At 47.1% G+C, this 26,057-nt stretch overlaps 1 protein-coding gene across 2 annotated transcripts in view; it reads right to left on the minus strand.

The window, feature by feature from the left end:
• The window catches only part of LOC138645308 (zinc finger protein 665-like), a 171,669-nt gene that overhangs the window by 77,421 nt on the left and 68,191 nt on the right, over positions 1-26,057 (minus strand). Inside the window, exons 1-2 of one of the 2 annotated variants that reach the window (XM_069734504.1) lie at positions 19,025-19,150; positions 7,633-7,743 (exon numbers count right to left, since the gene is read on the minus strand). In XM_069734504.1, the coding sequence (XP_069590605.1) occupies positions 7,633-7,696 (64 nt within the window). In that variant the 5' untranslated portion in view covers positions 7,697-7,743; positions 19,025-19,150. Of the gene's footprint in view, positions 1-1,988; positions 5,673-7,632; positions 7,744-19,024; positions 19,151-26,057 lie in introns of those variants that run through there. The other variant, XM_069734505.1, reaches the window with a different exon arrangement.

Below are 26,057 nucleotides of genomic sequence, written 5' to 3' on the forward strand. Positions count from 1 at the left end.
TAAGTAGGTACACCCCTGCAACTGCACCCTCATAGGTCAAACAATCAGCCAATCGCTGCCCATTCCTACCTGAACTAAATTCCCTTGCAACAGCCACGTCACTGGTCAAATCATCACCTAATTATTAGTTGTTTAGTGTAGCGACAGATTGTCTTTCCACCAACCAAGGGAAAGTCCAGACCTTCTGTGGCGGGAAACTTTCTCACCAAAAACTGTCCTAAAGGAAATAACAAGATCCCACTAGGTGACCATTAACCCCATGCAGATCCTTTCTTATTACCTTGGATCCCTTCAATTATCAGTTGTCAGCAGGTTCGTATTTACGGCTTCTGTTGCCCGAGGTGAGGAAGAGCAGAATCATGATGACTGTAGTCAATGAGATCGCTAACAAGCTGCGGCGCTCCTGGGACATAGATGCTGCCCATGAGGAAAATGGGCTTCTTGTATTTTACTCTGCACACAGGGGCATTCACAAGGGATGGGTCAGGGGTAGATGAAGCCTGTAATGATCGGCAGTTTTGTAGGTGTCCGGTACATTTATACATCGGACTCTCTCACGTCAGTATTTACATAGTGATTTGTTTTAACGGTTGCTAAAAATAACAAAAAAAAAAAAAAAAAAGCGCATGCTCTCCTGCGCCCATCAAAAATTATCTTCTTCACACACTTGGGGTTTTCCTCAAACGTTCTCGCAGCTTCAACTCATGAGGCCGCAGTCTACTGGCATTAATGGTAGTTGCGAAGAGTTTGTCTCGTCAGCCTTCACAGCCGAGGGTGAAGTGCAAAGGCCCTGACGGAGAGTGCAGGGAAGAGTAAAGCCAGCCGTGCTGCTTGTCCCAGCTTTCAATTTAGTGTGTATAATATATATAAATACATACATACATACATATATATATATACACACACACAAACGCTTCTCATTCTTATTGATATTTATTGTATGTATTCTATATTACTGTATATTGTATTTCAATTATTATTTTTCAATGTCCATGTATATGTGACGCGGACAAGCCTTGAGGTTGGGTAGTCAAGAGGTCCATGGTCAGATACCAAGAGGGCTCGTCATAAATGGAGGGGAAAGGCAAAGGCGTAGTCATGTCACGGTCCGAGATCAGAATTTTGGGAATGTAGCAGATCAAGACAAAAGGGCAAGGCAAACGGATGCTCAAAGACAGGTTCCCAGGTCGGACAACAAAACTGAAATACAAATACTGAGCAAGCACACAATACTTGAGCTAAGCTACAACTTGCACTATTTGGAGGCAGAGACAGCTAAATAGCCAGGTAATGGCTCAAATAGAAGACACATGGAGGAAGCCCCGGCATGCCCCAGCCCTGACAGGACTGAACTTTCAACACAATGCTCAGCATGTCCCAGCCTCCGATTGGACGACTGAGCTGTCCATCACCATTCTGGCAGCTCAGCACGCTCGTCCTAGATTGGACAGCTGAACTGTTACTCACTGCTTCCAAACACACTAATAGACTGAATCGTGACAGTACATTTCTCTCTTGGTATTTCCCCCACCAACTTTTTCCTCCTCCTTTGCACTGTTACAGTTTGTCATATTTAGCATTTTACATTTTTGTATTTTTTATTTATCCTACACAACACTGCCATATTTCCTTATCCCTCTCCCTTTTTTCCCTTCCCCTCTTCCTCCATTGACAATAACTCCCCTGCCCTCACTTCCCCTTCATTAGTTTCACTTTGAGCATAATATTACTGGCAATGTGCCACTTGCCTCCCACGGAACACATATTTACACACTAGTTTTTGTCCTTTTTTTTTTCCAAAACCTTTTTTAAAAATGTTGTTTCACTTTTTTATTTATTGATTTTTATTTCAGTATTTTTTTTATACTTGTTTTTTTATTCTCAATTTTTTTTTTCTGCACACATTCTGTGCACTCATATCCTTACCTTTATGTACTGTGCACTTTTATTGCTTATTTATGCACAAAATAACACTCCTTCACGTCATCTGTCTTTCACATTATTTTTATTCAAGTATTTTTATATAGTCACACACATGTACAAGTGCTCCTCACAGAATTAGAATATCATCAAAAAGTGAATTTATTTCAGTTCTTCAATATAAAACGTGAAACTAATATATTATATAGAGTCATTAGAAACAGAGTGATCTATTCCAAGTGTTTATTTCTGTTAATGTTGATGATTATGGCTTACGGGAAAGAAAACCGAAAAATCATTAGCTCAGTAAAATGGAATAATTAACAAAAAACACCCACAAAGGCTTCCTAAGCATTTAAAAAGGTCCCTTAGTCTGTTTCAGCAGCCCCCACAATCATGGGGAGGACTGCTGACTTGACAGATGTCCAGAAGGCAGTCAATAACACAAGGTGTTGTTTTCAGATTAATGTAAATTTTGCATTTAATTTGGAAATCAAGGTCCCAGAGTTTGCAGGAAGAGTGGAGAGGCCACAATCCAAGCTGCTGGAGGTCTAGTGTGAAGTTTCCACCCTCAGTGATGGTTTGGGGAGCCATGTCATCTGCTGGTGTAGGTCCACTCTGTTTTATCAAGACCAAAGTCAGCGCAGCCATCTACCAAGAAATTTTAGAGCACTTCATCCTTCCCTCTACCGACAAGCTTTTTTAATGTGGAGATTTCATTCTCCAGCAGGACTTGGGACCTGTCCACACTGCCAAAAGTACCAATACCTGGTGTACAAACAACAGTATCACTGGGCTTGATTGGCAGCAAACTCGCCTGACCTTAACCCCATAGAGAATCTATCGGGTATTGGCAAGAGGAAGATGAGAGACACCAGACCCAACAATGCAAACGACCTGAAGGCTGCTATCAAAATAATCTGGGCTTCCATAACCCCTCAGCAGTGCCACAGGTTGATCGCCTCCATGCCACGCCACATTGATGCAGTAATTGATGCAAAAGGAACCCCGACCAAGTATTGAGTGCATTTACTGTACATACATTTCAGTAGGCCAACATTTCGGCTTTTAAAATAATTTTTCATGCTGATGTTATAAAGTATTCTAATTTACTGAGATAATGACTTTGGGGTTTTCATTGGATATAAGCCATAATCATCAACATTAATACAAAAACACATGAAATAGATAACTCTGTTTGTAATGACTCTATATGAGTTTCACTTTTTGTATTGAAGAACGGAAATAATGTCACTTTTTGATGATATTCTAATTTTGTGAGAATCACCTGTATTTCAAATAAATGTATTTCTTTCACACATTGTAAGTGATTCTTATATTGCAGACAGTATAATCTATATATATGTACATCTTTGTTATACATATATGTGCGTTATATATAAAATTCGTTGTATGCATAATTTTCCATTTATTTTGGTATCATTTTTCTTCTACATGACACACACATTCTCCTTTCTGTTGCTTTCTTTTTTCTTTCTTCTCATCTGTACTCACTTGCTATCCACTTTCATATGCCCCCACATGGGTTGAACTCTCTGCCTCTTACCAGCCCCTCCTCTGCACTTGGTACAAACAGCCCCATATTACATGACTGTCACATGACCGCTGCATCAGGCAATCCTATTGGCTCTGAGCCGCGCATGCATATTTGAGTTGTTTCTGCGCCATTACACGTATTTGGGTTCAGTCATGTGACCGTTCATCACTTTCTGCATCTATTGTGCACAAGAGGGAATTTACCACTTGACATACGGATTTCTACAATTATGCAGCTTATTTGTTAATAATGAAACATCATGTGTGTATTTTCTGCTATATAGAGGCGATGCTCAGATCCCCTCGATGTAGCCAAATTACAGCACTGATATCAGCGCCTACCACAGGGTGGAACTCATGGCAATCTGGCATCAACAACCATAGCGGTCTTCAGGAGACCTCTGGTTGTCATGCCGACGCACTTCTGACCCCCAATCACGTGACGGGGGTATCACAGTGCGCGTATTTCTGGACTGATCGCCGGAAGCGCTTGTTAAATGCCGCTGTCAGAGTTTGACAGCGTCATTTAACTAGTTAATAGGTGCAGGCAGATCGCGAATCCGCTTGCGCCCATTGCGGGCACATGTCAGCTGTTGAAAACAGCTGACATGTCGCAGCTTTGAGGTGGGCTCACTGCCGAAGCCCACCTCAAAGAGGGCTTCTGATGTCGGACTTACTATCCCGTCCGCCGTCAGAAAGGGGTTAAATGGACATGGGTATACAAATGGTACAGTTACCTTGAGGATATAACCCAGGGGAACCCACCACACCGAAAGATAATAAAGTACAATGTGTCTGTGAAAAAAAAAAAAACATTCTGTGATAACTAATATGTTGATAAAAATAGTTTTGACCACAATAACGTGATACATGTCATATTTGGGTTTGGTCACTAAGGGGTTAAAATAGGTTCTTCTGACTATGAATTTCCTGATGGCTAACAAGATGTGATTTTTTAGTAAAACATTTCCCACATTCTGAACATGAAAATGGCTTCTCTCCAGTGTGAATTCTCTGATGTACATAAATATATGATTTGTTAGGAAAACATTTCCCACATTCTGAACATGAAAATGGCTTCTCTCCAGTGTGAATTCTCTCATGGTCAACAAGAGATGATTTGTAAGAAAAACATTTCCCACATTCTGAACATGAATATGGCTTCTCTCCGGTGTGACGTCTCTCATGCCTAACAAGATCTGATTTGTAAGAAAAACATTTCCCACATTCTGAACATGAATATGGCTTCTCTCCGGTGTGACGTCTCTCATGCCTAACAAGATCTGATTTGTAAGAAAAACATTTGCCACACTCTGAACATGAAAATGGCTTCTCTCCGATGTGAACAATCTCATGGCTAATAAGAGTAGATTTCTTAGTAAAACATTTCTCACATTCTGAGCATGAAAATGGCTTCCCTTCGGTGTGAATTTTCTGATGTGCAGAAAGAGTTGATTTATATGTAAAACATTTGCCACATTCTGAGCATGAAAATGGCTTCACTGCTATGTGAATTCCCTGATGGCTAACAAGTTGTGATTTTGTAATAAAACATTTCCCACATTCTGAACATGAAAATGGCTTCTCTCCGGTGTGACGTCTCTCATGGTTAACAAGAACAGATTTGTAAGAAAAACATTTCCCACATTCTGAACATGAAAATGGCTTCTCTCCGGTGTGAACAATCTCATGGCTAATAAGATGAGATTTCTTAGTAAAACATTTCCCACATTCTGAACATAAATATGGTTTCTCTCCAGTGTGACGTCTCTCATGGTTAACAAGACCAGATTTGTAAGAAAAACATTTCCCACATTCTGAGCATGAAAATGGCTTCTCTCCGGTGTGAACAATCTCATGGCTAATAAGATGAGATTTCTTAGTAAAACATTTCCCACATTCTGAACATAAATATGGTTTCTCTCCAGTGTGAATTCTCTCATGTATAATAAGATGAGATTTCGCAGTAAAATATTTCTCACATTCTGAGCATGAAAATGGCTTCTCTCCTGTGTGAATAATCTCATGTGCAACCAGTTGTGATTTCTTAGAAAAACATTTCCGACATTCTGAGCATGAAAATCGCTTCTCTCCGGTGTGAACAATCTCATGGCTAATAAGATTAGATTTCGTAGTAAAACATTTGCCACATTCTGAACATGAAAATGGTTTCTCTCCGGTGTGAATTCTCTCATGTAAAATAAGATGAGATTTCGCAATAAAATATTTCTCACATTCTGAGCATGAAATTGTCTTCTTTCTTGTGGGCTTTCTTTTATTTTGTTTAAAAGTCTCTGATGAATTAGGAGATAGTGCTTTAAAAGGATCAGATGATAGTTCTTTGATATGAAGGGCTGAGGGTATATCTGAGATGTTGCTATGCTCTTCATATGTATCTGGTGTGATGCTACATTCATCCGTTTTAAAATCTAGAGTTATCAGATGTCCTGCAGAGCTGTTGGTCCAATCATCTGCCAAGAACAAAATAAAAGTAAAAATTACATTCATCTACATCTGAAACTTAAAAATGTACAAAAAAAAGTAAAAGTATAAAATTCCATACAGATTGTAAGGTATATAGCAATGTTCTATTAAGGTATGTAGCAATGTTCTACATAAAGCCAAGACCCAGCAGTATGTGCTAGGAGCAGTGCCTGCGCCGCTCCTGGCACTTTAACCCCCTAATTGTGATATTCTCACCTTTCGACGGCCCCCGCAGCTTTCCCGCTCCTCGCGATGATCCTGTTCCAAGTAATGCCTCGCGGCAATGACCTCATATGACGTAGGATCACGCGAGACCGCTACGTCATCACAGGTCATTGCCGCGAGGCATTACTGGGAACGGGAGCATCGTGAGGAGCGGGAAGGCTGCGGGGGCCGCCGGAAGGTGAAACTATCACGATTTTTATTTTAATTCTTTTTTTTTCACAGGTATATGGTTCTCAGGGCCTGCAGGAGAGTCTCCTCTCCTAAACCCTGGGTACCAACTGCACATAATCCGCTTACTTCCCACATTGTATGTATAATAATAAATAATAATAATAACATTGTGGGCATAGCCCCATGCAGAAAGTAAGCGGATCAATGCATTCCTATTTGTGCGGAATCAACGCAATTCCGCACAAAGAATGAACATGATGAGTTTTTTTCCGGAATGCGATTCCGCCGTGGAAAAAAAACGCATGTGCACAAAAAAATGCGGAATGCATTAAAAATTATGGGATGTTTATTTAAGATTTTTTTTTGCGAAAAACAGCCAAAAAACACTAAAAATACTGAACGTGTGCACATAGCCTGAGCGTGCAGAAAAATTATGGTGACAACACTTCATCCTAAATTTGTAAAACACCAGTGATACTATATATTATATAATATATCAATATACTTTATATTATATTGCTGTTACATATCATGCTGTAATTCGGGTGAAATGTGCTGTGTTTGATACATACTATTTTTTTTTTTATAAAATCTTTAAAACTCATACAATGCCATTTTTTCATAATATTGAGAAATATACTATCACATAATATTCAGCATTACACTATCATATAATAGTAGTCAAATAATCGCATTTGATAGTGACATACACAATTTAATAGTGTAGTATTATGCAACACAGCATGATAATAAGTCTGACATTAATGGACTATCAAATCTATTTTGATCGTGTCACTATCAAAATCATTGCGCCGTACAGACACAAAATAGCAATAACTATTTAACTGATAGAAACATTATCAAACCAATGAATTTTATGATTTGATAATGCTCCTGTCAATGTTAATAGATACACTAATAACACTACATAATATAACAGGTGAGGGGTTACACACTGCGGAAGGGAGGGGTTACACACTGCGGAGGGGAGGGGTTACAGTTTGATACACCTTGATGGGGGGCAGGACACCTGTCAGATTAGATTTGACGAGTAATAGTTATGTTACACTACTACTCACAGCCGGTTTTATCAGACACAGCACCATGTATAATCTGAATTTCCATTGAATTGGGGACACTATGGACAAAAAAAAACAAAAAAACAAAAATCCCATAATATAAAACATCTAGCCTAGAACTGTCTATTCTGGTGAATGAGGAGAATGTGACTCTTCTCTTATTTATTTTGTGTTGATTCCTCATCAGGACGGTTACCTGTAGGAACTTCCTCTTTGCACCGCCACTCATCTCCCCGCATATCACTTTCTCCTTTCTCCATTACGGCTTTAGGATGATTTCTCAGCAGATTTTCCCAGGATTTCAAAACTGTGAAAATAATGTAAAAGTCACAGAGAGAAGGAAAACTCACGTGGAATGTTCAATTTAGACACTTTTACTGCAAACTCAAGTGGCATCTGAGCCGACATTTGATTGCGAGATCGCTACCACCAATATCACCAGTGCTGCCCTCAGCGTCAGTACAGCAACGCCTAGTGATGGAAGCAGGGGTCACTGGAGCCAGGACCGCTAAGTGTACTGCATTGTGACAAAATTATTTCCTTCATTAATTTCTCTTCACATTTTGGGTGCCCTAACATTTTAAATTTTTTATCATATAAAGATTGCTTTGTCTGGAAGTTTTGTATTTTTGGGGTACACACTATATTATGTAATTTCCTTATGATATAAATGTCATGTTAGAGAAATCGTCTGTCCCTTTTTAATAATTACACACAGCACAGTATGGTGTAAACCAGTGTTCCTGAAGTCCGGTCCTCAAGAGCCACCAACAAGTCATGTTTTCAGTATTTCCTTAGTATTGCACAGGTGATAATTGCATCACCTGCACAGGCAATAATTCCATCACCTGGGCAGTACTAAGGAAATTCTGAAAACATGACCTGTTGGTGGCTCTTGAGGACCGGAGCTGGGGAACACTGGTCTAAACCATAGAAATAAAACACGTTCATGTGAGGGAACGTGAAAGAGCCACACCTCGTCACCCCGTCTGACGTCAATATTACGTCAGCGGGATCACGTGGTAAGGTCTCCCCACTTGTACCAATGTGACATTCCGCATCCCCTAGGGACGTACGGGGAGTGAGAAGGTGGCCCACGCAGTCACTGACGTAGCACTAAACTCGGCCACAACCCTGACAGGCTGAGAGGCCCCTTTCACTAACCCCAGTGAAACAGAACCTTATCAGCCTGGGAGGACTGCCACCAGTTCCTCATTCGATATATGCCTGGTCCGTTAACAGAATTATATCGGGCCAGAAAGCCGCCCCCAGTAGCATTTGAGATTAGGTCAAGAAACAGATGTGTGGATTCATGGATCGAGATAAAAGACCAGCCCAAGGTTAAATTATATAATTGCCTTAAGGGCACAGTAGGCAAGACACTGTATATACACAATGGTTATACATATATAATGGTCAGATATGCAAATACAATATTAGTATGACAATAAGGTATAAACAGAACATTTAGTTAGTTACCAGTTAGATAAAAGGCCTAGCTCGCGGGTGAGGGGCTGCCACATGGCAGGCTTGTGGTTCCCTCTGTGTGTGACTTGTCCTCACACGATGCCCTCACAACCTCCCAGAGAAAAAGCTATAGGAAATGCTGCACACAAGCATTTAACCTTCTGGGTCACTCCCCTCTGGGCTGAACCTGAATCTCCTCTCCTGGAGGTTTATGGATAAATCTCCCAAAACCTATGAAAGATCATAACTCCTTTTTGGGCGGTCCTAGGGCAGAGGTTTTAGCGCCATCGGATCTGACTGGGCCCCTGTTACTCATAGACTAAACACAATTTTGCTACCTAGATGCTAGTGGCTGTTCTACATATCTCCCTTCCCGTGCATGTTAGAATGACTCAAGAACCAGACAGGCGCTTGCCCTGGTCGGCGTATATCTGAAATATATACGACATACAGCAAGGACGTATAGTATTTCCATAACTCCTTTATGAAATCCTAACCGGTTGAACAAAGAACTCAGGCTGTGCGGGGCCTCCGGGCTCTCACAAAATGCCGGCGGAGCCCCCCGCACCACAGAGCACCACCGCCGATCCTGCCGCACCCAGCCTGGGAAGGGAGTGTGATTATTGCCCGGTAGCATCGGATCGGGACCGACTCCTACTGCCGCCACAGTATTTGTAAGCATATTCTGACTAAGGCGCAACCCCATTTTCCCCCAAAAAATTTTTTGGAAAAAAACCTATGTCTTATACTCCAAAAATACTTTAGATTTCCAGTACTACTTCCCCTGTCCTGTATATCGGGCATAATTCTCAGTGTCTGTATTACTGAGATATATATATATATATATATATATATATATATATATATATATATATATATATATATATATATATATATATATATATATATATATACACATATATATATATATATATATATATATACACACACACACACACATACATACATATATACATATACTGGATATAGTTATCAATTATCAATATCTGTATTATTCTTGCGAGGCAGTGAGGGGGGATCATATACGAGAGCCGGTATGTGCCCATCAGGATGCATATAGAGACATATTAAACCTGCTGGAGCGCATTGTGTTTACAGCAAAACGTCTGTGAATTACAAGGCAAAGTAAATGTGTGGATTTGGTCAAAGTAGATGACCAAGTCAGATTTTAGGAAAACCTGATATGGGTTTTTAGTTTTGGAGGGATTTGTAGGTTTGGTAGTGGGGCAAAGTTTTGGGAGTGGCTCTATATCCATGATTCCCATTTAAACTCTCAGTTTTGTCTTGCGTGTGTCAGTTTGGCAGGCTGCAAATCAGGAGGCTCTGTGCAACCCATGCCTGTGTGAAGCTAACACAGAGCCAGACACTTCAAAGCAGCTGACACGGCAGTGCCGTAGACGATGGCAACAGTTTGGAACTCGGACTGTTTGAGGACCCGGCTGTGAACCGGAGGATATAGTTTTCCTGTTTATGCGAGCTTCTGGAATAAAGACACTTTATGCTGAACTTTCTGTGGCCCCTGCCTATCTATCAGAAGGCTTACTTTGACCTCAGTCGGGAGGATGTCCAGAACTATGGGAAACTAGAAAGTGAGATCTTTGCCCGACTGGGGCTTAACAGTTATGTAAGGGCACAACGGGTGTTTCAGTTGTCATTCGTGAAGGCCCGACCCACCAGGTCTCAAGCATATAGCTTGCTGCAGCTAGTAAAAAAATGGCTCCAGCCTCAGACCTTGACTCCTTCCTAGATGGTAGAGAGAAAGTGGTGGCCAACCGGCTGTCGAGAACTCTGCCAGCTGCTATTTAGCGTTGGGTGGGCCAAGGGGATCCTGGAACCCTTGACCAGATGGCTAGCCTGATCGAGTGTTATACGGCCACTTAGGACTTCATACGGGACTCTGTTCCACTACAGTTATCACGCTAGGCCCCGCCAGCCCAAGAGAATGGTAAAAGGGACACGACCCTCTGTTGCGGCCAGTCAGGATCGAGCCCATACTGAGGGGGCACCCCAGAGAGAGAGTGACAAGAGACCCGTTATCCCTAAACCGGTCTTGTGGACTAGCTGTGCTGCAGAAATCAAGTGTTGGCGGTGCCAAGGGCCAGGACATGTGGCTACAAACTGCCTTTTGATGGCTGAACCCAAAGACTGCGGATTTACTTGCCATGAATCGATGTACGCCCAGGCCGTCTTCACCTCACATCTTTTCGCTCCAGTGTGTGAACCCCATCTGTGCTAGGCGCGCATTAACGGACATCAGGCCGAGGCTCTCCTGGACTCAGGAAGCCAACTGACACTTGTGCATGGGTCATTAATCTCTGGGTCACAACCCACTGTGAAAAAAGTTGGGGTTGTATGCATTCATGGTGAACTCCGCGACTATCCAACAGCGGATGTTACATTTTTTACTCGGTGCAGAGAGGTTAAACATGTGGTGGGAGAGTTAAAGACCCTTCCTTACTGGAATGTTCTTGGAAGGGTCTTGCCCCTGTTCTGGTCCCTCTGGAAGAATAAAATTAAACCTTCCAGGACAAATATTTTTCCGGGTGCAGAGCCTGAAGATTCTGAGACAGGTATTCCTGCCATAGCGGTCAACCCCATAGGGAAAGAGTGTGAATCCGACATGTTTCCCCTAGAGGTGATGGCAGGAGAGGTCGAGGAGACTGACCATTCCAGAGCTGGAAGTGCCCCGGGGGACTTTTGTGACAACCCAGCTCCAGGATCCCACTCTCACCCGGGCACGGGAAAGAGTGATAGAGGTAAATGGGGTGGTCCAGCAACTGGGTGCGGAGGCGGTCAACCAGGAGATACTTTATAGGGTTGACAAAATCTGGGATGAAGTAGTAGAACAGTTGGTAGTGCTCCAATCCTACCGTCAGGCGGTGCAAAAATAGATAAGCTCGGAACCCAACGTCAAGGGTCCTCATACTTGGGAGTCCCAACACCAATTTAAAAAACAGCAACATAGAAAAAAACATTTGCAGGATGCAGCCAGGCCTGCATCGGGTTGCCAGCTTATCTATTTTGGCCAAAATATCAACCAATACCTCATTTAATGTATTTATCGTATGCACAATTTTTTTTTTCTTAAACTGGACTTTTTACAATTTTTTTGCAGGATGCAGCCAGGCACATTTTTGTTGGTTGGGTGTACTGGGGCGTCTGTCCTTGTGAGGTTCACTCATATAATGCTGGACAGCCCGCCTGACATAATATTATGGGCATCATTAATTGGCTGTAAGCCGGACACTGTGCATCACACCTACCTGTTCTACTCAAGTCTCATTTGTGTGCATTTTTTTCTACTAGACAGCCACCCCCTCCATAATTTGGTAGATTTGTGAGTGGCTGGTTTTATCAGTAGTTTGCACATGTGCTGCCCCTGCCTTTATAATGGGGGTCTGCTGCATCCTGCCTGTGCATTTGTGATCTGACTGGTGTTGGTAAGGCTGTTTTCTTCTGGTATATCACACTGTACCAACCAACATTTGGAGATCCTCCCACAGTAGCCCCTACAATAGCTGCCATGCTGTATATAATGGACCCCAGAATAGCCCCTACAATAGCTGCCATGCTGTATAGTGGACCCCACAGTAGCCCCTACAATAGCTGCCATGCTGCATAATGGATCCCACAGTAGCCCCTACAATAGCTGCCATGTTGTATAATGGACCCCACAGTAGTCCTTACAATAGATGCCTTGCTGTATAATGGACCCCTCAGTAGCCCCTACAATGTATGAGTGTCGTTCACCTCACACACGTAGTATATAATGCCAGACAGTCACACAAGTTTTAATTACCGTATGTTAGGGCATGTTAGGTTAGGCTATGGGTTGAACTAGATGGACTTAAAGTCTTCCTTCAACCTTAATAACTATGTATATACTCGAATATAAGCCGAGATTTTCAGCCCATTTTTTTAAGCTGAAAGTTCCCCTCTCGGCTTATACTAGAGTCACCCCCACCAGTCTGTCTCCCGTCACCCCCACCGGTCTAGTCTCCCGTCACCAACACCAGTCAGTCTCCCCTCTCGCCCAGTCCGTCTCTCTTCCCCGGGGGTATTTCTTACCCCCTCCTTCACAACAGGAGAGCAGAGCGATCCTTGCATGTATGGGGTCCCAGAGGTAGCGGCGTGCCTATAACGTATGGAGTAGCAGTCATGAAGGCAAGCAGTAGCTGTACGGCAGGTGGAGGTAGCGGGCGGCCTGTATTTTCAGTGCAGCACACTTCACTTCAGGTGACATCATGAATATTCATAAGCCATAATGAGCTGGACCGGAAGTGAAGTGTGCGCAGCAAAAATACAGGCACCCAGCAATCTCCACGTGCCGTATGGCTACCGCTTGTCTCCACAACAATTACTGCTGCCCCACACATTACCGTAACGCCGCTACCTCCGGGACTCCATACATGACAGGATGGCACTGCTCCAACGCTAAGAAACATCCCCGTGGAAGACTTGCAGACCAACGGAGAGAGGGGACACTCGCGGGGAGATTCGTGGACCCAGTAGCTGCTGCATCTCCCCCCTCGGCATATACCCGAGTCAATAAGCTTTCCCGGTTTTTGAGGTAAAATAAGTTACCTCGGCTTATACTCGGGTCGGCATAAACTCGAGTATATACGGTAAAATAAAAAACATGAAGTACTCCCCTAATCCAGGATTCTGATGAGACCCTCGTCAAAGTGCGTACGGACCAAAGCATTATAGCCATGCAATGACTTCACCGCACCAGAACCTTGGCCGCTGCATCACCCTGTTGTTCTACAGACTGCAGGCTAAAAGCGACCTGTGGTCTAGAGAACGGAGAGCGGTAGTGTGGGGAGAACATGTCTGGTCCACATCAGAGCTCATCTATATCAGCGTGCTGCCGATATCTCTCGGAGTACAGATAATGTAGTAGATGTTACGTGCAGTCCTATGCAACGCCACATACGCCAGAGAAAACTGTGAGAACAAATAATGTAGATGTCACCTGCAGTCCTATGTAACACCACAGATGGCACAGTGATAACTCTCTGAGTACATATAACATTGCAGATGTCATCTGGTATTTTTAAGGGGTTAAATGACTTTAGACCCCAGATCTCACACCATCATTACATAGATAGTGATACCCTGCATCAAAGTGGGCAAACAGGAAATTTTGATGCCAGTTCTGATGCCCAGAACCCATTTGGGCCAGGTTGGAGTGACCTGAATTCATACCTCCCAACCGTCCCGGATCCAGCGGGACTGTCCTGATTTTGACAGTCAGCCCCGCGATCCCGGGCGGGACATTAATTGTCCCGCACTGGTTGGGAGGTATGTGATATTACCCGGTCAGCTGAGAGCTCAGAGTCCCTGCACCCGGCCCGCACAGAAGCAAACCACATGATGGCTGCTCTGTGCGCACAGAACCTGTGATGAGGTCACAGGATGGGAGGAGTCAGGGGTCACATGATCGGGAGGACATCCTTGTACAGGACTCTGCTGGTTGCCGTGGGCGCCGGAGGAGGGTAAGTCAAGTGTATGTGTGTGGTGTGAGGTCAGGAGGTGTTTACAGTGTGGATGTAGCAGAGCCATGTGTGTACGAGGTGTATGGATCAGAGCAGCGTGTGAAAGGTGTATGGAGCGGAGTTGTGTGTGTACGATGTGTACGGAGCGGTGTGTGTAAGAGGTGTACGGAGCCGTGTGTACAAGGTGTACGGAGCGCAGCCGCGTGTGTACGAGGTGTACGGGGCGGAGCAGCATGTGAAAGGTGTATGGAGCGGAGTCGTGTGTACGAGGTGTATGGAGCGGAGTCGTGTGTACGAGGTGTACGGAGCACAGCCACGTGTGTGTGAGGTGTACGGAGCGAAGCAGCATGTGAAAGGTGTACGGAGCAGAGCCATGTGTGTAAGAGGTGTACGGAACCATGTGTACGAGGTGTACGGAGCGCAGCCGCGTGTGCATGAGGTGTACGGAGCGCAGCCGCGTGTATACGAGGTGTACGGAGCGGAGCAGCATGTGACAGGTGTACGGAGCGGAGTCGTGTGTAAGAGGTGTACGGAGCCTTGTGTACGAGGTGTACGGAGCACAGCCGCATGTGTACGAGGTGTTCGGAGCGGAGCAGCATGTGAAAGGTGTACGGAGCGGAGTCGTGTGTAAGAGGTGTACGGAGCCTTGTGTACGAGGTGTACAGAGCTCAGCCGTGTGTGTACGAGGTGTACGGAGCGGAGCAGCATGTGAAAGGTGTACGGAGCGGAGTCGTGTGTAAGAGGTGTACGGAGCACAGCCACGTGTACGAGGTGTACGGAGCGCAGCCGCGTGTGTACAAGGTGTACGGAGCAGAGCAGCATGTGAAAGGTGTACGGAGCAGAGCTGTGTGTATGAGGTGTACGGAGCACAGCCGCGTGTGTACGAGGTGTACGGAGCATAGCCGCGTGTGGACGAGGTGTACGGAGCACAGCCGCGTGTGTACGAGTGTATGGAGCACAGCCACGTGTGTACGAGGTGTACGGAGCGGAGCAGCATGTGAAAGGTGTACGGAGCGGAGACGTGTGTAAGAGGTGTACGGAGCCGTGTGTACGAGGTGTACGGAGCACAGCCGCGTGTGTACGGAGCGGAGCAGCATGTGAAAGGTGTACAGAGCAGTGTGAACGAGGTGTACGGAGCGCAGCCGCGTGTGTTCGAGGTGTACAGAGCAGAGCCACGTGTGCGGAGCAGAGCCATGCGTGTACAAGGTATACGGAGCGGAGCAGCGTGTGCAATGTGTATAGAGCAGAGCCGTGTGTGTACGAGGTGTACGGAATAGTGCCGTGTGTGTACGAGATGTATGGAGAGGAGCCGTATGTGTATGAGGTATACGCAGCGGAGCCGTGTGTGTGCAAGGTATTCGGAGCGGAGCAGCGTGTGCAATGTGTATGGAGCGGAGCGGTGTGTGTACGAGGTGTACGGAGTAGTGCCGTGTGTACGAGATGTATGGAGAGGAGCCGTGTGTGTGTGTACGAGGTGTACGGAGCGGAGCTGAATGTGTACGAGGTGTACAGAGCGCAGCCGCGTGTGTAGGAGTAGCTATGTGCGGTCAATATACAGTATGGAGCGTCATGTGCGGTCATTATACAGTATGGAGCGTCATGTGCGGTCATTATACAGTATGGAGCGTCATGTGCGGTCATTATACAGTATGGAGCGTCATGTGCGGTCATTATACAGTATGGAGCGTCATGTGCGGTCATTATACAGTATGGAGCGTCATGTGCGGTCATTATACAGTATGGAGCGTCATGTGCGGTCATTATACAGTATGGAGCGTCATGTGCGGTCATTATACAGTATGGAGCGTCATGTGCGGTCATTATACAGTATGGAGCGTCATGTGCGGTCATTATACAGTATGGAGCGTCATGTGCGGTCATTATACAGTATGGAGCGTCATGTGCGGTCATTATACAGTATGGAGCGTCATGTGCGGTCATTATACAGTATGGAGCGTCATGTGCGGTCATTATACAGTATGGAGCGTCATGTGCGGTCATTATACAGTATGGAGCGTCATGTGCGGTCATTATACAGTATGGAGCGTCATGTGCGGTCATTATACAGTATGGAGCGTCATGTGCGGTCATTATACAGTATGGAGCGTCATGTGCGGTCATTATACAGTATGGAGCGTCATGTGCGGTCATTATACAGTATGGAGCGTCATGTGCGGTCATTATACAGTATGGAGCGTCATGTGCGGTCATTATACAGTATGGAGCGTCATGTGCGGTCATTATACAGTATGGAGCGTCATGTGCGGTCATTATACAGTATGGAGCGTCATGTGCGGTCATTATACAGTATGGAGCGTCATGTGCGGTCATTATACAGTATGGAGCGTCATGTGCGGTCATTATACAGTATGGAGCGTCATGTGCGGTCATTATACAGTATGGAGCGTCATGTGCGGTCATTATACAGTATGGAGCGTCATGTGCGGTCATTATACAGTATGGAGCGTCATGTGCGGTCATTATACAGTATGGAGCGTCATGTGCGGTCATTATACAGTATGGAGCGTCATGTGCGGTCATTATACAGTATGGAGCGTCATGTGCGGTCATTATACAGTATGGAGCGTCATGTGCGGTCATTATACAGTATGGAGCGTCATGTGCGGTCATTATACAGTATGGAGCGTCATGTGCGGTCATTATACAGTATGGAGCGTCATGTGCGGTCATTATACAGTATGGAGCGTCATGTGCGGTCATTATACAGTATGGAGCGTCATGTGCGGTCATTATACAGTATGGAGCGTCATGTGCGGTCATTATACAGTATGGAGCGTCATGTGCGGTCATTATACAGTATGGAGCGTCATGTGCGGTCATTATACAGTATGGAGCGTCATGTGCGGTCATTATACAGTATGGAGCGTCATGTGCGGTCATTATACAGTATGGAGCGTCATGTGCGGTCATTATACAGTATGGAGCGTCATGTGCGGTCATTATACAGTATGGAGCGTCATGTGCGGTCATTATACAGTATGGAGCGTCATGTGCGGTCATTATACAGTATGGAGCGTCATGTGCGGTCATTATACAGTATGGAGCGTCATGTGCGGTCATTATACAGTATGGAGCGTCATGTGCGGTCATTATACAGTATGGAGCGTCATGTGCGGTCATTATACAGTATGGAGCGTCATGTGCGGTCATTATACAGTATGGAGCGTCATGTGCGGTCATTATACAGTATGGAGCGTCATGTGCGGTCATTATACAGTATGGAGCGTCATGTGCGGTCATTATACAGTATGGAGCGTCATGTGCGGTCATTATACAGTATGGAGCGTCATGTGCGGTCATTATACAGTATGGAGCGTCATGTGCGGTCATTATACAGTATGGAGCGTCATGTGCGGTCATTATACAGTATGGAGCGTCATGTGCGGTCATTATACAGTATGGAGCGTCATGTGCGGTCATTATACAGTATGGAGCGTCATGTGCGGTCATTATACAGTATGGAGCGTCATGTGCGGTCATTATACAGTATGGAGCGTCATGTGCGGTCATTATACAGTATGGAGCGTCATGTGCGGTCATTATACAGTATGGAGCGTCATGTGCGGTCATTATACAGTATGGAGCGTCATGTGCGGTCATTATACAGTATGGAGCGTCATGTGCGGTCATTATACAGTATGGAGCGTCATGTGCGGTCATTATACAGTATGGAGCGTCATGTGCGGTCATTATACAGTATGGAGCGTCATGTGCGGTCATTATACAGTATGGAGCATCATGTGCGGTCATTATACAGTATGGAGCATCATGTGCGGTCATTATACAGTATGGAGCATCATGTGCGGTCATTATACAGTATGGAGCATCATGTGCGGTCATTATACAGTATGGAGCATCATGTGCGGTCATTATACAGTATGGAGCATCATGTGCGGTCATTATACAGTATGGAGCATCATGTGCGGTCATTATACAGTATGGAGCATCATGTGCGGTCATTATACAGTATGGAGCATCATGTGCGGTCATTATACAGTATGGAGCATCATGTGCGGCCATTATACAGTATGGAGCATCATGTGCGGCCATTATACAGTATGGAGCATCATGTGCGGTCATTATACAGTATGGAGCATCATGTGCGGCCATTATACAGTATGGAGCATCATGTGCGGCCATTATACAGTATGGAGCATCATGTGCGGTCATTATACAGTATGGAGCATCATGTGTGGTCATTATACAGTATGGAGCATCATGTGTGGTCATTATACAGTATGGAGCATCATGTGTGGTCATTATACAGTATGGAGCATCATGTGTGGTCATTATACAGTATGGAGCATCATGTGTGGTCATTATACAGTATGGAGCATCATCTGTGGCCATATTTTTTGTTTATAATTATTCTTTATGAAGAGTGTGATCAGCAGTTCTAAATGGGTGTGGTTGGGACGTGAATATGGGTGTGGCTAGTGAATGGGTGTGGCCAAAGGCGTTGTCTAAAATTTGCCGCGACGCGCTTTGTCCCTCTTTCCCAGCTTCAAAAGTTGGGAGGTATGTGAATTAGATGAGGAGCATCACCCCTCCTATCTCTCTTCCGTCCTGTATGTCTCTTACCTCCAGTATTTCTTCCCTCCGTTCTCTCTCGTCTTCCTTCTCTCCTTACCTCCTCTTTAGAGGCTATACACGGTTGATGTTTCGAGGGAATGATGTCACCGGAAAGGGCGGGGCCTCTTTCAGTCCAGTCAGTGAAGCCCGATAGCAGGAAGTGCTGTGGCAGAATGTCCGGCGAGTATTGAATTCGCAGGTTGAATGTGTTGTGGGCGTGTCAGGGGAGTGGCAGTCTCTGCGAGCTGCAGCGCTGATTGGTTCATCAGGGTCTTTGTGAGCTGCAGCGCTGATTGGTTCATCAGGGCATGGAAGGCGGTGCATTTAGGAGCGCGCTCTGTTCCTGAGACGACAGGCTTGCAATATGGAAGGAGCACTTTCAGGAGCGCGCAATTGGAGCGCGCATTTGTGCCCACGCGCATTCAGGAGCGCGCATTTATGCCTTTCGGCGCGCATTTCGAATGTAAGGAAGCGCGCATTCAGGATAGCGGATCCCTAGTCTGCCTATAGTAATCTGTTGCGTTTATTCCCAGTGGATCCGTATTCTGCCTATAGTAATCTGTTGCCTTTATTCCCAGCGGATCCGTATTCTGCCTATAGTAATCTGTTGCCTTTATTCCCAGTGGATCCGTATTCTGCCTGTAGTAATCTGTTGCCTTTATTCCCAGTGGATCCGTATTCTGCCTGTAGTAATCTGTTGCGTTTATTCCCAGCGGATCCCTAGTCTGCCTATAGTAATCTGTTGCGTTTATTCCCAGCGGATCCGTATTCTGCCTATAGTAATCTGTTGCCTTTATTCCCAGCGGATCCGTATTCTGCCTATAGTAATCTGTTGCCTTTATTCCCAGCGGATCCGTATTCTGCCTATAGTAATCTGTTGCCTTTATTCCCAGTGGATCCGTATTCTGCCTGTAGTAATCTGTTGCGTTTATTCCCAGCGGATCCCTAGTCTGCCTATAGTAATCTGTTGCGTTTATTCCCAGCGGATCCGTATTCTGCCTATAGTAATCTGTTGCGTTTATTCCCAGCGGATCCGTATTCTGCCTGTAGTAATCTGTTGCGTTTATTCCCAGCGGATCCGTATTCTGCTTGTAGTAATCTGTTGCGTTTATTCCCAGCGGATCCGTATTCTGCCTATAGTAATCTGTTGCGTTTATTCCCAGCGGATCCGTATTCTGCCTATAGTAATCTATTGCGTTTATTCCCAGCGGATCCGTATTCTGCTTGTAGTAATCTGTTGCCTTTATTCCCAGCGGATCCGTATTCTGCCTATAGTAATCTGTTGCCTTTATTCCCAGCGGATCCGTATTCTGCCTATAGTAATCTGTTGACTTTATTCCCAGCGGATCCGTATTCTGCCTATAGTAATCTGTTGCGTTTATTCCCAGCGGATCTGTATTCTGCCTATAGTAGTCTGTTGCGTTTATTCCCAGCGGATCCGTATTCTGCCTGTAGTAATCTGTTGCGTTTATTCCCAGTGGATCCGTATTCTGCCTATAGTAATCTGTTGCGTTTATTCCCAGCGGATCTGTATTCTGCCTATAGTAGTCTGTTGCGTTTATTCCCAGCGGATCCGTATTCTGCCTGTAATAATCTGTTGTGTTTATTCCCAGTGGATCCGTATTCTGCCTGTAATAATCTGTTGTGTTTATTCCCAGTGGATCCGTATTCTGCTTGTAGTAATCTGTTGCGTTTATTCCCAGCGGATCCGTATTCTGCTTGTAGTAATCTGTTGCCTTTATTCCCAGCGGATCCGTATTCTGCCTGTAATAATCTGTTGCGTTTATTCCCAGCGGATCCGTATTCTGCTTGTAGTAATCTGTTGCGTTTATTCCCAGCGCATCCGTATTCTGCCTGTAGTAATCTGTTGCGTTTATTCCCAGCGGATCCGTATTCTGCCTGTAGTAATCTGTTGCCTTTATTCCCAGCGGATCCGTATTCTGCCTGTAGTAATCTGTTGCGTTTATTCCCAGCGGATCCGTATTCTGCCTGTAGTAAGCTGTTGCGTTTATTCCCAGCGGATCCGTATTCTGCCTGTAGTAATCTGTTGCGTTTATTCCCAGTGGATCCGTATTCTGCCTATAGTAATCTGTTGCGTTTATTCCCAGCGGATCTGTATTCTGCCTATAGTAGTCTGTTGCGTTTATTCCCAGTGGATCCGTATTCTGCTTGTAGTAATCTGTTGCGTTTATTCCCAGCGGATCCGTATTCTGCTTGTAGTAATCTGTTGCCTTTATTCCCAGCGGATCCGTATTCTGCCTGTAATAATCTGTTGCGTTTATTCCCAGCGGATCTGTATTCTGCTTGTAGTAATCTGTTGCGTTTATTCCCAGCGCATCCGTATTCTGCCTGTAGTAATCTGTTGCGTTTATTCCCAGCGGATCCGTATTCTGCCTGTAGTAATCTGTTGCCTTTATTCCCAGCGGATCCGTATTCTGCCTGTAGTAATCTGTTGCGTTTATTCCCAGCGGATCCGTATTCTGCCTGTAGTAAGCTGTTGCGTTTATTCCCAGCGGATCCGTATTCTGCCTGTAGTAATCTGTTGCATTTATTCCCAGCGGATCCGTATTCTGCCTGTAGTAATCTGTTGCCTTTATTCCCAGCGGATCCATATTCTGCCTGTAGTAAACTGTTGCGTTTATTCCCAGCGGATCTGTATTCTGCCTGTAGTAATCTGTTGCGTTTATTCCCAGCGGATCCGTATTCTGCCTGTAGTAATCTGTTGCGTTTATTCCCAGCGGATCCGTATTCTGCCTGTAGTAATCTGTTGCGTTTATTCCCAGCGGATCCGTATTCTGCCTGTAGTAATCTGTTGCGTTTATTCCCAGCGGATCCGTATTCTGCCTGTAGTAATCTGTTGCGTTTATTCCCAGCGGATCCGTATTCTGCCTGTAGTAAGCTGTTGCCTTTATTCCCAGCGGATCCGTATTCTGCCTGTAGTAAGCTGTTGCGTTTATTCCCAGCGGATCCGTATTCTGCCCGTAGTAATCTGTTGCGTTTATTCCCAGCGGATCCGTATTCTGCCTGTAGTAAGCTGTTGCCTTTATTCCCAGGTGCCGCATCTCCTGGAACGTGTGGATTTGCCAGAGCTGCTGATTTAATTAGCAACATTGGCTATTTTGGAGACTGTGGATGACCTGAACAGTCAGGTAATGCCATGTACAAGCTCTCATCTCCTTCTCTATGTATCTATGATATTTTTGGGTGAGTGATCAGATGTCTCCTGATTGTAGGCAGCTTTGAGGACTCGTATCTCCAAGCATCACCTGGATTTCGGACACAACCGCCAGTCGTACAACGCTGTCGCGCATATTCCCGATCACAGCAGGTGAGATGGAGGTCTGATTACTCGTGGTGTGGGGTGCAGGGCTGACAGCTCGTGGTGTGGGGTGCAGGGCTGACAGCTCGTTGTGTGGGGTGCAGGGCTGACAGCTCGTGGTGTGGGGTGCAGGGCTGACAGCTTTTGTGGTGTGGGGTGCAGGGCTGACAGCTCGTGGTGTGGGGTGCAGGGCCGACAGCTTGTGGTGTGGGGTGCAGGGCTGACAGCTTTTGTGGTGTGGGGTGCAGGGCTGACAGCTCGTGGTGTGGGGTGCAGGGCTGACAGCTTGTGGTGTGGGGTGCAGGGCTGACAGCTTTTATGGTGTGGGGTGCAGGGCTGACAGCTCGTGGTGTGGGGTGCAGGGCTGACAGCTCGTGGGGTGCAGGGCTGACAGCTTTTATGGTGTGGGGTGCAGGGCTGACAGCTCGTGGTGTGGGGTGCAGGGCTGACAGCTCGTGGTGTGGGGTGCAGGGCTGACAGCTCGTGGTGTGGGGTGCAGGGCTGACAGCTTTTATGGTGTGGGGTGCAGGGCTGACAGCTCGTGGTGTGGGGTGCAGGGCCGACAGCTCGTGGTGTGGGGTGCAGGGCCGACAGCTCGTGGTGTGGGGTGCAGGGCTGACAGCTTTTGTGGTGTGGGGTGCAGGGCTCACAGCTCGTTGTGTGGGGTGCAGGGCTGACAGCTTTTGTGGTGTGGGGTGCAGGGCTGACAGCTCGTGGTGTGGGGTGCAGGGCTGACAGCTCGTGGTGTGGGGTGCAGGGCTGACAGCTCGTTGTGTGGGGTGCAGGGCTGACAGCTTTTGTGGTGTGGGGTGCAGGGCTGACAGCTCGTGGTGTGGGGTGCAGGGCTGACAGCTCGTTGTGTGGGGTGCAGGGCTGACAGCTCGTTGTGTGGGGTGCAGGGCTGACAGCTTTTGTGGTGTGGGGTGCAGGGCTGACAGCTCGTGGTGTGGGGTGCAGGGCTGACAGCTCGTTGTGTGGGGTGCAGGGCTGACAGCTTTTGTGGTGTGGGGTGCAGGGCTGACAGCTTTTGTGGTGTGGGGTGCAGGGCTGACAGCTCGTGGTGTGGGGTGCAGGGCTGACAGCTCGTTGTGTGGGGTGCAGGGCTGACAGCTTTTGTGGTGTGGGGTGCAGGGCTCACAGCTCGTTGTGTGGGGTGCAGGGCTGACAGCTTTTGTGGTGTGGGGTGCAGGGCTGACAGCTTTTGTGGTGTGGGGTGCAGGGCTGACAGCTCGTGGTGTGGGGTGCAGGGCTGACAGCTCGTTGTGTGGGGTGCAGGGCTGACAGCTCGTGGTGTGGGGTGCAGGGCTGACAGCTTTTGTGGTGTGGGGTGCAGGGCTGACAGCTCGTGGTGTGGGGTGCAGGGCTGACAGCTTTTGTGGTGTGGGGTGCAGGGCTGACAGCTCGTGGTGTGGGGTGCAGGGCTGACAGCTCGTGGTGTGGGGTGCAGGGCTCACAGCTCGTTGTGTGGGGTGCAGGGCTGACAGCTTTTGTGGTGTGGGGTGCAGGGCTGACAGCTCGTGGTGTGGGGTGCAGGGCTGACAGCTCGTTGTGTGGGGTGCAGGGCTGACAGCTCGTTGTGTGGGGTGCAGGGCTGACAGCTTTTGTGGTGTGGGGTGCAGGGCTGACAGCTCGTGGTGTGGGGTGCAGGGCTGACAGCTCGTTGTGTGGGGTGCAGGGCTGACAGCTTTTGTGGTGTGGGGTGCAGGGCTGACAGCTTTTGTGGTGTGGGGTGCAGGGCTGACAGCTCGTGGTGTGGGGTGCAGGGCTGACAGCTTTTGTGGTGTGGGGTGCAGGGCTGACAGCTCGTGGTGTGGGGTGCAGGGCTCACAACTCGTTGTGTGGGGTGCAGGGCTGACAGCTTTTGTGGTGTGGGGTGCAGGGCTGACAGCTCGTGGTGTGGGGTGCAGGGCTGACAGCTTTTGTGGTGTGGGGTGCAGGGCTGACAGCTCGTGGTGTGGGGTGCAGGGCTGACAGCTCGTGGTGTGGGGTGCAGGGCTCACAGCTCGTTGTGTGGGGTGCAGGGCTGACAGCTCGTGGTGTGGGGTGCAGGGCTGACAGCTCGTGGTGTGGGGTGCAGGGCTGACAGCTCGTGGTGTGGGGTGCAGGGCTGACAGCTCGTTGTGTGGGGTGCAGGGCTGACAGCTTTTGTGGTGTGGGGTGCAGGGCTGACAGCTCGTGGTGTGGGGTGCAGGGCTGACAGCTCGTGGTGTGGGGTGCAGGGCTGACAGCTCATTGTGTGGGGTGCAGGGCTGACAGCTTTTGTGGTGTGGGGTGTAGGGCTGACAGCTTGTGGTGTGGGGTGCAGGGCTGACAGCTTTTATGGTGTGGGGTGCAGGGCTGACAGCTCGTGGTGTGGGGTGCAGGGCTGACAGCTCGTGGTGTGGGGTGCAGGGCTGACAGCTTTTATGGTGTGGGGTGCAGGGCTGACAGCTCGTGGTGTGGGGTGCAGGGCCGACAGCTCGTGGTGTGGGGTGCAGGGCCGACAGCTCGTGGTGTGGGGTGCAGGGCTGACAGCTCGTGGTGTGGGGTGCAGGGCTGACAGCTTTTATGGTGTGGGGTGCAGGGCTGACAGCTCGTGGTGTGGGGTGCAGGTCCGACAGCTCGTGGTGTGGGGTGCAGGTCCGACAGCTCGTGGTGTGGGGTGCAGGGCTGACAGCTCGTGGTGTGGGGTGCAGGGCTGACAGCTTTTGTGGTGTGGGGTGCAGGGCTGACAGCTCGTTGTGTGGGGTGCAGGGCTGACAGCTTTTGTGGTGTGGGGTGCAGGGCTGACAGCTCGTGGTGTGGGGTGCAGTACTGACATCCTCCATTTGGCTCCATACATGGCCAAATGGAGGATGGAAGCATATCTTTTTAGTGACAGGCCCTGATCATGAGCCGCTCCGTACACCGGCTCCTGGCCTGTAACTTACATGCACTTCAATGGTTGGGAATGTATTAAAGGCACCGCAGGAAATAGCAAAGGGCAGAAATCTCACAGTGACCCCACTTGTTAAAGTGAACCTGTCATGTCGGTTTGCCCCTGTAAGCTGCGGCCACCGCCTTTCAGGGCTTATATAAAGTATTCTATAATGCTGCAGATAAGCCCCCTTTCCAACCAGAAATAGAAGAAAAACAAGTTTTATTATACTCACCCTGGGGCGGTCGGTTCCGATGGGTGTCTCAGGATCAGGTCCGGCGCCTCCCATCTTCATGCGATGACGTCCTCCTCCTTGCTTTGTGTCGCGGCTCCTGCGCAGGCGTACTTATCTGCCCTGTTGAGGGCACAGTAAATTACAGCAGTGCGCAGGTGCCTGGAAAAGTCAGAGAGGCCCTGCGCCTGCAGTACTTTGCTTTTAAATTTTAAGATTTTAAAACCCCATGTGTGTATTTATTTCATTAAAATACTTTATTCATATTGTGTGTGTGTTTTATTAACCATTTCATACAATTGGATTAATAATGGATAGGTGTCATAATTGAAGCCTCTCCATTATTAATCTGGCTTAATGTCACCTTACAATAGCAAGGTGGCATTAACCCTTCATTACCCCATATCCCACCGCTACACGGGAATGGGAAGAGAGTGGCCAAGTGCCAGAATAGGCGCATCTTCCAGATGTGCCTTTTCTGGGGTGACTGGGGGCAGATGTTTTTAGCCAGGAGGTCCTATAACCACGGACCCTCTCCAGGTTATTAATATCTGTCCCCAGTCACTGGCTTTACCATTCTGGTGGAGAAAATTGC

The sequence above is a fragment of the Ranitomeya imitator genome, chromosome 7 (assembly GCF_032444005.1).
Source record: "Ranitomeya imitator isolate aRanImi1 chromosome 7, aRanImi1.pri, whole genome shotgun sequence".
NCBI lineage: Eukaryota > Metazoa > Chordata > Amphibia > Anura > Dendrobatidae > Ranitomeya > Ranitomeya imitator.